The sequence below is a fragment of the Thunnus maccoyii genome, chromosome 1 (genome assembly GCF_910596095.1).
Source record: "Thunnus maccoyii chromosome 1, fThuMac1.1, whole genome shotgun sequence".
Lineage (NCBI taxonomy): Eukaryota > Metazoa > Chordata > Actinopteri > Scombriformes > Scombridae > Thunnus > Thunnus maccoyii.
In genome coordinates this window covers 39,130,434-39,144,380 of record NC_056533.1, presented here as the reverse complement: position 1 = coordinate 39,144,380, position 13,947 = coordinate 39,130,434, and the positions used below count along the sequence as shown (strand labels likewise).

The 13,947-nt window shown below is 38.6% G+C and overlaps 1 protein-coding gene across 1 annotated transcript; it reads right to left on the bottom strand.

Moving 5' to 3' along the window:
* Positions 1-473: 473 nt before the first annotated feature.
* Positions 474-6,233, bottom strand: il17a/f2 (interleukin 17a/f2). Its single transcript, XM_042420967.1, has 3 exons — positions 6,181-6,233; positions 3,348-3,508; positions 474-1,354 (listed from the first exon to the last, which is right to left on the bottom strand). Exons 1-3 carry the CDS (start codon positions 6,214-6,216, stop codon positions 1,120-1,122), a joined length of 432 nt encoding a protein of 143 aa, XP_042276901.1. The 5' UTR covers positions 6,217-6,233; the 3' UTR covers positions 474-1,119.
* Positions 6,234-13,947: the final 7,714 nt, after the last annotated feature.

Below are 13,947 nucleotides of genomic sequence, written 5' to 3'. Positions count from 1 at the left end.
AAATGAGGGTATAACTGAACTGAATGAACATATTCATGTTATTCATGAACACTTTAATTTAAGTCCCCCTATTTGTCATTAATAATCAGTGTATAAACACTTAATACGTGGTTTATAACATACTATAATGTAGTTATTAGCAGATTTAAGTGTTTATTAATGTATTTACTGGCACCTATAAATGTTTGTTCCCCATAGGAGAAGTTATAATAAATACTGAACATTAATAAACACTTAAACATGTCCTTTATCTGCTTATAACTACATTATAGTGTGTTAAACATTTATTATCTGTTTATATACTGATTATACATACTAAATAAGGGGACTTACTGAGAGCACATCTGCAGCTCATTAATGATTGACATGGATGTACTTCACTGGTTTTAATGACTATATTACCACCACACTGTCATATATATGTATTAAATAGTAAATATGAAATATCATTCAGGTTCCTCAGAGGATGAATCCCGCCCACTGAGGTCAAAGTTTTCATGTATCCTATGAAATATTTCAATATTTATGTGATGGATTGACATAAAATTTAGTTCAGAAATTCATGCTCCCCCAGTCTCTCCTGACTCTTCATCTAGCATCATCATCATCAACTGGTCAAAATTTTAATTTGTCCTTTTGTATATGACCAAAAGCTACAAAACTAATGGCGTTTGTCGTCTTGTCTTCTTCCTCTGTACCTACATTTATGTACCAGCTGAAAACCTGTAAGTATTTAATTTGCATCTGATTCATACAAGAAAATATTTAATATTTTAATAAAGTGTTACCGCTCTTTTAAAATGTTTTCTGCCCCACCAGCGGTAATGATCTTAGAAAAGCAAAGTGAACAGTCAGTTTTAATTTGATTAGACTTTGAGGTGCTTTTTTATTATTATTATTATGAATAATTTATATTATTTCTTCAAATTACAGTATGTCAGTCTTCACATTGTATGTTTTAATTTACTGTATGCAGGGTTGACATCCAATACAACAATATTAAATATAGAATCCCAGATTTCTTTATTTTGTCCCTCTTGTTTGTTGTTTTGATCCCCAGCTGTTGGTTCCGGTCCAGGTCCAGGTCCAGGTTCAGGTCCAGGTTCAGGTTCAGGTGGATCAGCTCTGCTTGGTTTGGGCCAAGACGCAGGTGCAGCCGACAGCCACAGAGTGGTACTTCGCAGTGTAGCAGTGTCCCTTCTCCTGCCGGTTCAGGACCAGGACGCTCTGGTAGATGGGGACCGAGTTCAGGTTGTGTCGGTCCGTCTGACCCGGGTTGGGACTGGAGCAGAAGCTGCTGCTGCACTCGGCCTCCCAGAGGGTGGAAGGGATCCGGTTCTTCACTGTGGACGATCTGCACAAACAACAAGTGATTCATCAGTTAAGGATGAAAATTAGAGGAGGAACTTTAGTGTTTCTGACATTACTGCTCACACATACGGAGGTCCAGAAGTGTCAAAAAACACTACGAGGCTGATTAATTAAATAATACACCACCACCTTTAACACATGTTTTAATCAACATTAAAGCACAAAGCGCTGTATGATTTAATAAATATGGTTTCAGGTTGTGAAAACTGAAATAAAAGAAACTGAGAGTTAAAGAATTAAAGGAGAGAATAAAAGTCCATTGAAATTTTTAATTGATTGTAAAGTAAAAAAACTAAAATAAAGCTGTAGCACTTTACAGTCAGGCCCAATAATACAAGGTAATAATTGGGTAATATTCTGATAATAAAAGGAAATAAAAAGTAATATCATGATAATTAGATAAGTAATAACCATGTAATAGCTTGGTATGAACATTGAGTTCTAAGTAATATTAGAGAGAAATGTTTGTACCAGGGTCATAAGGGGCCAAAACCAAAAACACATCTGAGGAAAACAATGAGGCAGAACTATTTAGTGACATTTAGGTAACAATACGCTCATCTGCTACGCTAAAAATAATAAGGTTTTATCAGTGTGATACTTTGATTAAAAATTATAATATCGTGACATTAATGGGATAATAACTTGATAATAATAAGGAAATATAGCTTCATGTTTTTAAAGTATTGGAAAATAATATAAAGTGCTACCAATAAAGATTCTTACAGACATTTACATAATCGTATGGTTGTTAGCAACCAGCAGTGCTATCTTAAAATCACTGGCTTAAAAATACATAAATGAAGTAAACAAATTTGAGGACGTGTTTGGTTTCAGACGTCGGGGTTACACATGGAGGTCAGAGGATCTTCAAACATTTATATCAATCTGTAAGCAACAATAACTGGTTTTCATGCTCGTTTAACAACATAAAATTAGAAATGTTATGCTAATCTCTGTTTCGTTAAACCTGCAGTGAGGAACTTTTGCATATAAATGAACATCTGTTACATTCAAGCCAAACGAGTTCACACAATGCTGTCTAAGCCTCCCACAGCCAGATAAATCTCTCTGTAGTTTTTAACTCTCATGTCAGGAGGGACGTTCCCGCGCTGGCTGTTTGAAAGCAAACCCAGAGACTTCCGCCGGCCGAGACGGCTAACTTCCGGTTAGCCCTCCGCTAACTTGAATGGGGATAAAATAATTGAATTGTGCAGCTCTTCTAAACTTTCCGATCATTATCGGATCGAATGGATCGAATTCTGATGGTGAAATGAGTCATTTTGCTGGCGTTGTGACAACAGTAGTGACGGAGGAGTCGGCTACAGTGGAGCCAATGACATAAGTACGTGTCAGGTGTGTTTTTGTAATTACTCTCACTGCCAGACGGGGGCATTAACTCTTCTAAACATGTTGAGTTTCCTTGATAGAGACACTTTATGATGTATTCAAAGAGCTCTGTCTGTAAAAGTCTATGAAAGTCTGTAAATAACTCGCTGCTGCTAATTAATTAAGTTTTTTTGCTGTAACGCTAAAGTAACAGCTGAAGCACTCAATCAACATTTTGACCAACTCACAGCGTCTCTCACCTGGATTTTGGGAACTGGAGAGAGAACACTGAAAAACCTGAAACTGTAAACGTCCCATATGTGGATACATTTAATTTAATAAGTAATTAAAATGTAATTTCTGACTTACAAGCACAAGCACACTTTTTTTTTTATAATTTAAAGACAGAAATAAAGATAAATTCCAATCAATTTAGAGAAGAAATCTAGAAATGATTCACTCATCCAACCAGGATCCTCCAAAAACACGCGGAGTAAAGTTTGCTGTAAAATCTTCTAGTTTTACTTTAAAGTCATCAGGAGCAGGTGCTCATGCATTCATGCATTCATGCATTCATTCACTCGTTAACATTTTCACTGATTCATTCATGAACTGCACTTCCTGTCTGAATGTGTGAGCAGACTGACTTCCATCGCCACGGAGACACGGATCTGCTGTGGATGTTCCCGTTTCCTTCAGACAGGGAGGAGATCTCTGAGGAGAGGGTCAACAGGGAGTCACATCCAGGAGGAGGAGATGAAACCTTTACCTCGGAGGAGGACGCTACCCACAATGCACTGCAACATAACTGAGGAGGAGGAGGAGGAGGGGAAACAAGGGGAGAAGAGCATTACTAAGTTGAAATTAGGTGAACCAGCAGACTGCAACGTTAGTTTCTTCTCCTACAATAAAGGATTATTATGCAAAATAATACATACAATATGTATTTTATCCACTGTATGTGCAAATGTTGAACATCAGCTGATTTTAGCTTAGATTAAAAAGATAAACTACTGTTAAATCCATCTTCTGACCGTTGTGGTGTATTTTCATTAAAAGTCATTGGTGTGCTTAAAGACAATATTAAGCTATGCAGATTGATTTTATAAGTTTATAAGCAATAAGGGCTAGTGTGATACAATTTGTATTGGTGTAGTTATAATCTCATGAACCATATTTAATCACACTGTACGTATAGAGGCACGGTAGAAGAATCATAATCATACACTGGAGAAATTTGAGTGTGTTTGTATTACATGTCACTTTGCTTGGGTCTGCTAAAGTCTTCACCTTTTAAAAAAATACTCTCTGGAGGAGATCAAGAAATAAGGGTGTAAAATGACTAGAATAACTTATAAAAAAAATAAAAGGCCAGAAGACAACTTGGCAATAATGGTGTAAAATGATTCCCAATACTTATATAAAAAATTGGATATAATCAGGTAGAATTGAATATGCCAGTACATATCCTCAAACACTGCTAAACCTGTTTTGAAGAGTTTTGACCAACAACGAGTGACGGAGATAAAAGATACATAATAATTGGTCAAAAATTAGGGAGGGTGGATGATAAGGTGTGACCTAAACCGACCCAAGGACATAAAAACAATGCCCCAAAGAAAAAACCTTTGGAGCAATTTGGTTCTTTGTAAAAGTGCTGATTGCTCCCCTTTTTTGCCGGCATTAAAGAACACTTTGCTGCTTGGACCTCTGACTCCCTTTTTATTTACAAGAGAGAGTTTTTTGCTCTGGTACCTATTTCTGCAACAATTTGATACAAAACAGTGAACTGTGAAGGAAAATATATTATAAGTGATCTGTTTAAGCAGAGTGAAACACAGCCTTTCAGCGTGATGTTTAGTCCCGGTAATCAATGTTTCCACTTAAGCATGGCTCATCTAATCACTAACGGTGAAGTCAAAGAAACTCCCAAATAAAGGTGACTTTGATCTTTAAAAAGAGAAGAAAAGTAGTGCTGGCAAAACCCCAAATTATGTCCTAATTACAATGTTTTTAATGCTAAGATTTTTAGATTTATTTAATGTGAATATTAACTACAGGTTTGGCAGTGGCAGTGCTAAAAATTTGTATGTCTGGTCTCATGTAACATGTACAATATTTTAAGGTGTTCCTGTTCAGAGGTGTAAAACATCGGAGGACAGAATAAGAATTTATACAAATGGCCGCTGCCGTTGATTTATCACTGCAGCAGGAAACTGTGTCTGAAATTTGAGAGTTTGAGAAAAGCAGGTGTAAAATCTGCAGCTCTGTTTTGTTGGGAACACACAAGGTATCAGAGAGACAACCCTACCCTTCCCCCAGCTCTCTGCTCAGCAACGCAACACGAGCCGGTGTATTATTACTTTTTATCCATTAACAAAAATAATCTTCATCATTTTACCAAAAGTCATTCAATCACTGATCTTTTCTCACCTATAGCTTCTTTGTGGATTAATGCAAACTTCAAGTTCCAAAAAAAGTCATTTACAGATAAAATTGTGGAGAAAAATATCGTAACCCTGATGGTAATTTGTGTCAGACTGTGACAGATCCATCACCCCGACCTCCACCTCGCTACTTAAAGAACACACTACTTCCTGCGTTGACGCTGCACTGAAACATCCGATATAACATAATATTATAACATTTGTTCTAAATATGGTTACGAGGAAATAATAAATAAAATAAAGAATTTTGAGGGGCATCTTTGGGACTCCGTACAGGAGTGAAAGTGACGCTACAACACATTACAATATAAAAGATAAGTCTAATCTCTGCAATAGAACACATTTTATCTGTATGTGTGGCTCCAAGGACTGAAACTTATAACTATTATGTTCATTATCAATTCATCCATTGATTATTTTCTCATTTATTCAAATAATCCTATAAAATGTCTGAATTTAGTTTAAAAAAATTACCATTTTAATTTCCCAGAGTCAAAGTTAACACTTTAAGATGTTTTGTCTAAAAGTCCAAAACCCCAAAAATATTCAGTTTCATGTAAGAAGAAAGAAAGAAAATCATTTAATCGTCACATTTGAAGCTGAAATCATCAAATTTTGCTTTTGCTTTCTGTTCCTTGAACAACAAATCGATGGATTTAATTCAAATCTACTTTGTATCTCTTGAATCTTTGACTTTCACCTCAAATATTCTTTAACATTCTTTAAATTTAGATGGAAAAAACACATATATACATATATTAATATACAAGAGGAGGTCAAATTACAGCTAAAGGAGGTTAATGTTGTGCCGCGTATCAGTTTGTATCTCCGAACAAGATTTTTATCAGCTGACATCTGCTGTGACTGTCAGACTGCTGATATTCAGATAATCGGACTGAGCCGTCATTTCATTTCACTTTATTCATATATTTTTCATCTATTAGTCTTTGAATCGCTGAAATGATCAGAGATTTTTTGTAATCAGATGAATCATCAGTGTGTATAATAGTTATATATATAATAGTCGTCTCACCAGCAGCAGAGTGCAGACGCTGTGTCTCAGCTTCATGTCGTCTCCTGTCCAGCTTCTCTCTCTCTCTGTGTGTGTAAAGTGTGACTTCTCTCAGTTCAGGTGTATTTATGATGATTCGTGACCCTCAGAGTGTCTGATCACATCAGATCTCTGAGCCGATAACCAGTCGGTGGAGACGAGAAGGGGAGATTCCTGCAGGCCGTTATCTCCGCCGTCTATTTCACTGCACACTAATGAAACTCAGACGACGAGTTTATAAAATGAAAATGACACATTTTCTTCACCGATAACATCTCTGGCAGACAGATAATAAAACCACTCAGGACATTTCTTCAGTTTCTCACAGAGCTTTTCTTCGAACTCTGTTGCAGCTGGTTTGAAAGTCTAAAGATGCCAAATATATCAGTGTGAGTAAGAAATTTTAACACGTTATAAAATGAACACTGTTGATTTTCCTGTTAGACTGTTTTGCATTAAGACATCAAAGTGAATGAGAGAAGCATCTGCACACTCAAATCTGTGCAAGAATCTTTGTAATAGTGAGATTTCAAAGCATCTCTGACCAGAAGCTCTTGCACAGATTTGAGTGTGTGGATGCTGTTAGTCACAGCAGCAGTGATTAAACATCCGCAGCTCACTGAAACTTTGCATCAGTCGGCCTGGGCAGCAGCTTCACTGTTCATGTAACAATAATAATAATAATAATAATAATAATAATAATAATAATAATAATAAAGTCTTCCTCAAGCTCGGGTCCTCTACCAGAGTTCTGGGAGTTTGAGGGTTCTGTGCAGTATCTTAGCTGTTCCTAGGACTGCGCTCTTCTGGACAGAGACCTCAGATGTTGTACCTGGAATCTGCTGGAGCCACTCTCCCAGTTTGTGGGTCACAGCCCCCAGTGCTCCCATTACCACTGGCACCACTGTTGCCTCTAGTCCCCACATCTTATGTAGCCTCTTTCAGCCCTTGGTATTTTTCGATCTTGTCGTGTTCCTTCTTCCTCAAGAGCAACTAGGTATCTCAGTGGTTAACACTGCTGACTTTGGTGTATGTGGTTGGGGGTTCGAATCCTGACCAGGGTGGGTTAACACTCATCCAGTGTGGACCCTTAGGCAAGGGCCTTGATGCTGCTGGCCTACCTCAGTATAAGTGAAACCGCAAGTTTAAGAGTCATACCTTGTTGACCCAGACGTTGCCATGGGGAACCAGGACACCCTGATGAGAAATGGGCTACTGGAAGACATAGATGGAGTAGGGCAGATATATATATATGAGTAATATAAATTCTTTCCTCCACCCCCAGCTGATGATTCATGCATTGACCAGCCTCATCTCCTCCAGCATTTCCTTGACTAGAGCCACAAATAACGATTATTTTCATTATCAATTAATCTGTAGATTCTTTTCTTGATTAATAGATTTATCGCTTGGTCCTTAAAAATCCATCACACTTTTCCAGAGTCCAAGATGACAAATATATTGTATCGTCTGACCAACAGTCCAAAATTCAAACATATTCCGTTTAAAATGTGAAAAGCAGCAACTCCTCACAAAGGAGAAGCTGAAATGGCTCCCTGGACTCCCCTCAGTAACCACCTGAACTGCCCCCCCTTTTGGCCCTTCGATACTGATCTACTGCTTCAGGAGGCCCCTGATCCAGCCAGACCCGAAATGATGTTAATGCAGGTGACTTTTCCAACAGTACACATATTAAGGGTTAAATTCTGTCTGCTTGGATTTGAAAATTCAGTTCAGATTAATTCTCTAATCGTGTTTTAATAGATAAAACTCTGAGGTCTATTTCATACATCAGCTCCTGATACATGAGCAGTATGTGATTTGTTGTATTGTTGGGAAATCACCTGTATTAACCAACATATGCCAACATGAGCTTATGTCATTGTGTGTATTTTGTGTGTACTTCCCCTCATCATGAGCATATAGGACATCTCCATAATCTGACGTAGACAGGATGATGGAGTGTGTAATTTTTTATTGTTTTGAAAGGAGGAACAAAGTATGTTACAGAACAAGAATGTTCAACGTGAGTTTTTTAATGATGATGTTTAGAGTAGTTTGACTTTATTATTATCCCAGAGGGAAACTGGTTTGCAGTGTTTGCACAAAACTTAACATACACAATAAAAGAAACATACACAAGCAATCCGAGACATAATCCACACATGGCACCACATCCTTTGTAAATTACACAAAACAGCAGCGTCCAGCAGTGCTCCCGGAGTACAAAGATTCAATGTGAGAGAAAACTCAATGCAGCCCAGAAATACACAATACGATACTTTCCACTGTGCAGCTCTGACTACAGTACTGCTATGAGTACTGAGAGTTTTTATGTGCAGCACATACACACCCGCAGGCGCGTCGCGTTACGATTGTATATTCAGCAACTGCTGCTTCTGTTACTTGCAGATCAGAGGTATGAAACAGCTATTTAACTACTTAGTAATGTAGAATTTTCTTTTATAACTTTGTCTTGTTATGTGATGTATCAGTTCAGCAAACATCATTGAACATAAATGAAATAGGCTAACTTATCCTAAATGTAAGCCGGGTGGTAAATTTGGTTTTTAGTCTCTTCTGTTGTTGTTTTTAAATAGTCATAGACAAAGGTGAGCTTTCATATTTAAGATGTGTAACATCTGTCTGTCTTATGGTAAAGTCTTAATGACCAAATTCATGTTTATTAGCATGCTAATCGCTAACCGTGAGTTAAGCTAATCGCTAATTAGCCACCATGCTAGACGGACTTTGGTAAGAATATGTACAAGTTCCCTCTGTGTCCAGAATGTAAACTCACATAGTTTATGCTGTTTTAAGCTAAATGTCAAAGGAATATGTTGCTTTAGACGTCATAGTTTCACTCCTCATGTCAGGGAGTAATGTGTGTTTTGCATTTAATACAAGATGCCGACGGTCGGAGCGGCTCACTTTGAGCTTCAAAACCGCTCTTCAGAAACCAACGGGTGACGTCACGGTAACTACGTCCATATTTTTTTACAGTCTATGGTTTTTGCTCATTCATATATTTGGGTTGTAGGTTTAAAAGACCGTCTTGCATTATTGGTTAACTTGGGTTTATAATCATGTTTATTCTTGGATGGTTTTTGTATTCTGGGTTGTATTAAGAGTATCATCCAGTCCATTTTTCCCTCCACACCTGCCCTGCATCAAGCTCGTCAGTCCTGCCCTGCTCCCTGTGTTTCCCTCAGCCTATCAGCTCTCAGACTGCTCTCGGGTCCAGTCACCTTTTCCCAATTTGCTCATTAGCTCAGTTTGTGTTTCAGTCCTGGTTTTCCGTTCAGTCTTTGTTGATTCTCTGTTCTGTTCAGTCGTGTCTTGTATTTTTTTTTTCATCAGTCTCGTTCAGCCTGCAGTTTCTCTGCATCTGGGTCCACCTGCTCTGCAATACATGACATCTCTAATAAAATCACCAACCAAATTAATTTGAAATAAATGCCACTGTTCTCTGCAGATATAAGACACCACCTGACTCCTGATTCCTGCAGCTGCAATTTTACTTCAAGCACAATTTTTGTAATTAATTTTTAATTGTGATTATTTGTCTTTTTTTTTACACTTTGTATTTACAATACTAGTATGGTGGATTTTTAATTTCTATTTTTTATGCTTCATATTGTATATAGCAGATGCTCATAATGCAGTGTTCTCATTATTAATCTTATCTATACTACACATCGGTTCCTTTTGTTGTCGTGACATCTCAGTTTCTGTACGTGTGATCATCATCAGATCATTATCTTTACTTGCTGTTACTGCGCAAGTCTGTTGTTTCACATGTCAACAAAATAAATATTTTAATAAATAAATAAAAAAAGCATTTCTCAAACATCCACTTTATGTTCTGCTGTTTGTCGTTTTTATTCAAAAGATTGTTTTCTTAACAGATAAATGATTTTATCTTGTCATCACATTTCTCTCAAAGCACTCTAAGATTTATTTTTACCACATTAAACAGTTGGTAATATTATAAATTCCTTTTATTTAGCTTTAAAATCACTGTAGACATACAATAAACTTACATCTGGTAGCTCTCAGTGACCAGCAGCAATAGAGAACAAGATAAAAACAACATAATACATTTTTAAAAAGGTACAGTTGGGGACAACAGCCCGTTGTAGAGGGAGGTTAAAGGTCTTGACTCTCTGTCTGGTCCTGCTGCTTTGATGTCTGTTTTCATCACGGTGGATCTCACCTGGTGGCGCTGGAGGACGAGTACCTGCTCATCCTTGGGCGTTGCAACGTGCAAAGAACTGGTTCACGGCATCAGGGAGTGCAACGTCGTGGCTGCTCTTGCAGTCTGTTAGGCAAGTTTATTTCAACAACAAGGCCATTCAAAGTGCTTTACATAGAGCTTAAAAGGCATCTAGACAGAATATAAAAGCAACACATTATGGTTATGGGTTTACTACCTCACCACATGCTACGGGAATTCCCCTCATTGCACTCAGCTTCTCTAAAGCCCTTCTTCAGTTCCCTGCAGGCTTTCCTGTAGGCCAGTAGGTCACCTGTCCTGAAGGCAGCATCTCGTATCCTGAGCAGGGACCTTACATTTCTATCCAACCATGGTGGAAACACCTTGATGGTTTAGGTGGTCAGTACTGTCTCAGTACAGAAGTCTGTGTGCACCAAGACAGATGAGGTGTATTCCTCTAAGTCTGCTCCCTGTGCAAACACCTCAAAGCAGTCCTGCAGTAGTGAGGTGGCCTCCTCTTGTTCTACAGATTAAAGGTTTGCAGGTCTGAGTTCCAGTGAGGTGTGGTCTGATAAGGTGTAGAGATAGATCAGCTCTGCATGCTCCCAGAATGTTTGTGTTAACTTGGTGAAGAATGTTTTTGTCTCTGGTTGGGGTGAAGTTTGGGCAGTATCTTCTTGTGATTAAAGCCTCCTGCTAAAATCACAGTTCCCTCTGGATGTGCATTCAACTGGTTATTGGTAGCGCTATGCAGTTCCTCCAGGGCTATCTTAGCATTAGCATATGGCGGTATGTCAACAGCTATACAACAACAGCTGTTTCACAATTTAAAAAACTTAATATCTGTCATTTTGTACGGAGGAACTGTTGTGCCACAGCAGTGTCTTAAATCTTTAATTAAGGAAGTAATATTATTATTGGGAAGTTTGATTTGAGTTTCTGAGCAGCGTGAGTGTCAGGGTGGGTGAGTGGAGCAGGTGGATCCAAATTCAGAGACGGTAGGCAGGGACAATCCGATGCAGATATTTTTTAATGAAAAAGCAAAAAGTCATGGGAACGAACCAGAACGCAGGCGACACAGGAACATCAAACAAAAGCAGACAACTCGACAAAGACCGAACTGAAAACTGGACTATAAATACACAGGGAGTGATTGCAAATGAAACACAGGTGAGACACATGAAATAATCAAACACAGGAAGTAAAGTGACCAGACACAAGGAGGAAATATTACAAAATAAAACAGGAACTAAAGTAAACAAACAGGTGACACAAAAAACACAGGAGGAACACACAAGGGAAAGAGTCCCTCAAACAGTCCAACTAAAAACAGAAGAAGTCTGAAGGCATCAGAAGGAGAATTACAAAAACCAAGGAAGTCAAAACAAAAACACAAAGAGTCCAAAAAACAGAAAAAGTCCCGGTAGGACGTGACAGTGAGTGTGGAAGCCATTAATCATGTTTGGTGGTTTATTATCTGAGCACAACAACCTGGATCACAAACAGCAGATATAGTTATTGATTTCAGTTATAACTTCAATAGAAGAACTTTATCATTAAGTTCATGCTGAATACAACAGTATTTTCTAACTGCAGGGGTCAAAGCTGGGACCTAAAACCAGACCTGCAACCTAGAAAGTCTCCTAGAAACCACGTTCAGTTACTAAATTGTTTTCTGATTATGTTGCAATGGCGAATGTTATCGCTGCCTGGATTCTGTTCACAGGAAACGTTTTTTTGAAAGACTGAAGCTACATTTATATATCAATGTACTGATATTCCAGCAGATTATAACTATAGACCTGGAAATGTGCAGATTATGCGTCACGCCCCCCAGTGGTAGCGTTTATCTGCATGAATGGACTGAAATCATTTTTCACCAGGATTGTTTCATTTATCCACAAAAATAAAATAAAAATTTATATGATCAGAATAATTTGAAATATTAAAAATAAGGGCTTTAATGCTGAACTTTTCAATTATTATTATTATTATTATTATTTTTTAAAATGAAACAAACTAAAGCCGTCATTCAGACAGCAGCTAGTGTGTCTCTGTTGTCAGTATTCAGCTTTCTGTCTCCATATATGGCGCCACCGTGATGTCACAGCGTGGGCGTTGTGTGTGTTTGTGTGTGTGTTTGTGTGTGTGTGTGTGTGTGTGGTTTTTGTCTGTGATGTTGACTCTGACTTTCCAACTGAGAGGATTTCTATCAGAGCTGTCAGCAACTTTTGTCTGACCTCGTTTGACTGCGACAGGAAACCAGAAGCAGCAAAGATTAATCTGATAATTTGCCAGATTTTAATCTGCTGCGGTTTACTGTCAGAGCTGTCAGCACTTTTCACACAAAACCATAAAATTTCAGTAAGTCTACAGTGAAGCTCTGCAGCCTTGACAGCAACACCTGGAGGCTCTAACATTCATCACACACCAGAAAACTAAACCGGTGGAGAGACAACTCTGCTCCTCTTTGGCTTCATTCACACCAAATCCGACAATGCGTGAAAAACAGCAGATCCTATTCATTTGAACGAGGACAGTGCGTTTTACGCTGCAGGAGTGGGGGCTGCATAAAAAAAACACAGCAGCCTTCTGGCAGGAAGTCGACTCAACTTTTGCCGAAACTCAACCCACCGTCATGCTGTGGCGGCCAATCACATACACACAAGTGCACATTCCTGGTGGATTACTTAATCCACATAACATGAACATGAACGCATCACGATCAGCGAGATGAAAGATTAAACTGTTGCCACCGTGAAAACTTTCCAGAGTTTTAAAATCCTGTCTGTGAGTTTTACAAACTGCTGCGTGGTGTTTTAGCTTCTGATAAGTTCTTAAATGCATTAATCTGTAACTCAAACTCAACTTCCTGGATCGCATTTCATTGTCTCACCGGTACCCCAAACAACACGCCCACCATACCTTCACCCTAACCCTAACCCTAACCCTCCATGACGAAGTGCCCGAGAACCAGATTTGGTGTGAATGCAGCCTTACATTCTTACCACAAGTGGAAGGAAAACGTTTGTAAATGGTAAACTGACTCTTTCTTTTCTTTTCTAGTCTTTCAACCACTCAAAGTGCTTTTACACTACAAGTCACATGATGACAGGTGTTGCCATGCAAGGTGCATCAGTGGGATCTAATCATTCACACACCGACGGCACAGACAACAAACTGTATGTAAAAGGTAGAAATAGAGGAGGTGGGGAAGGAAATTAATAGTTATTGGAGGAATGAACTCATTCCTGGATATCAGTCAGAGTGTTTGTGGTTCACAGAGACCACAGCAGAGTCTCAGATGTTTGTTCAAAAATCCCCGGCTGCAGCTTTAACTTCACTGAAGCGACTCCGTCTGAAACCCTGTGAAGGTGTTTCCAGTCACCACAGCAGCAGCAGCAGCAGCAGTCCTAGAAAGACAGAAACCTCCTTCATCAAACACACCTCACCTCACCTCACTGTCTCAAAAAAAACGCTGAGGATGATCATGCACGTCTGAACCACAACGATCTGCTTCCTCAGGAGTTTTA

Coding starts and splice junctions, on each gene's coding strand:
- il17a/f2 (XM_042420967.1), bottom strand. CDS start 6,216: ATGAAGCTGAGACACAGCGTCTGCACTCTGCTGCTG. Junction 3,509..6,180: donor GCGTCTGCACTCTGCTGCTG/GTGAGACGACTA, acceptor CCTCCTCCTCAG/TTATGTTGCAGTGCATTGTG. Junction 1,355..3,347: donor GTGTCTCCGTGGCGATGGAA/GTCAGTCTGCTC, acceptor TTGTTTGTGCAG/ATCGTCCACAGTGAAGAACC.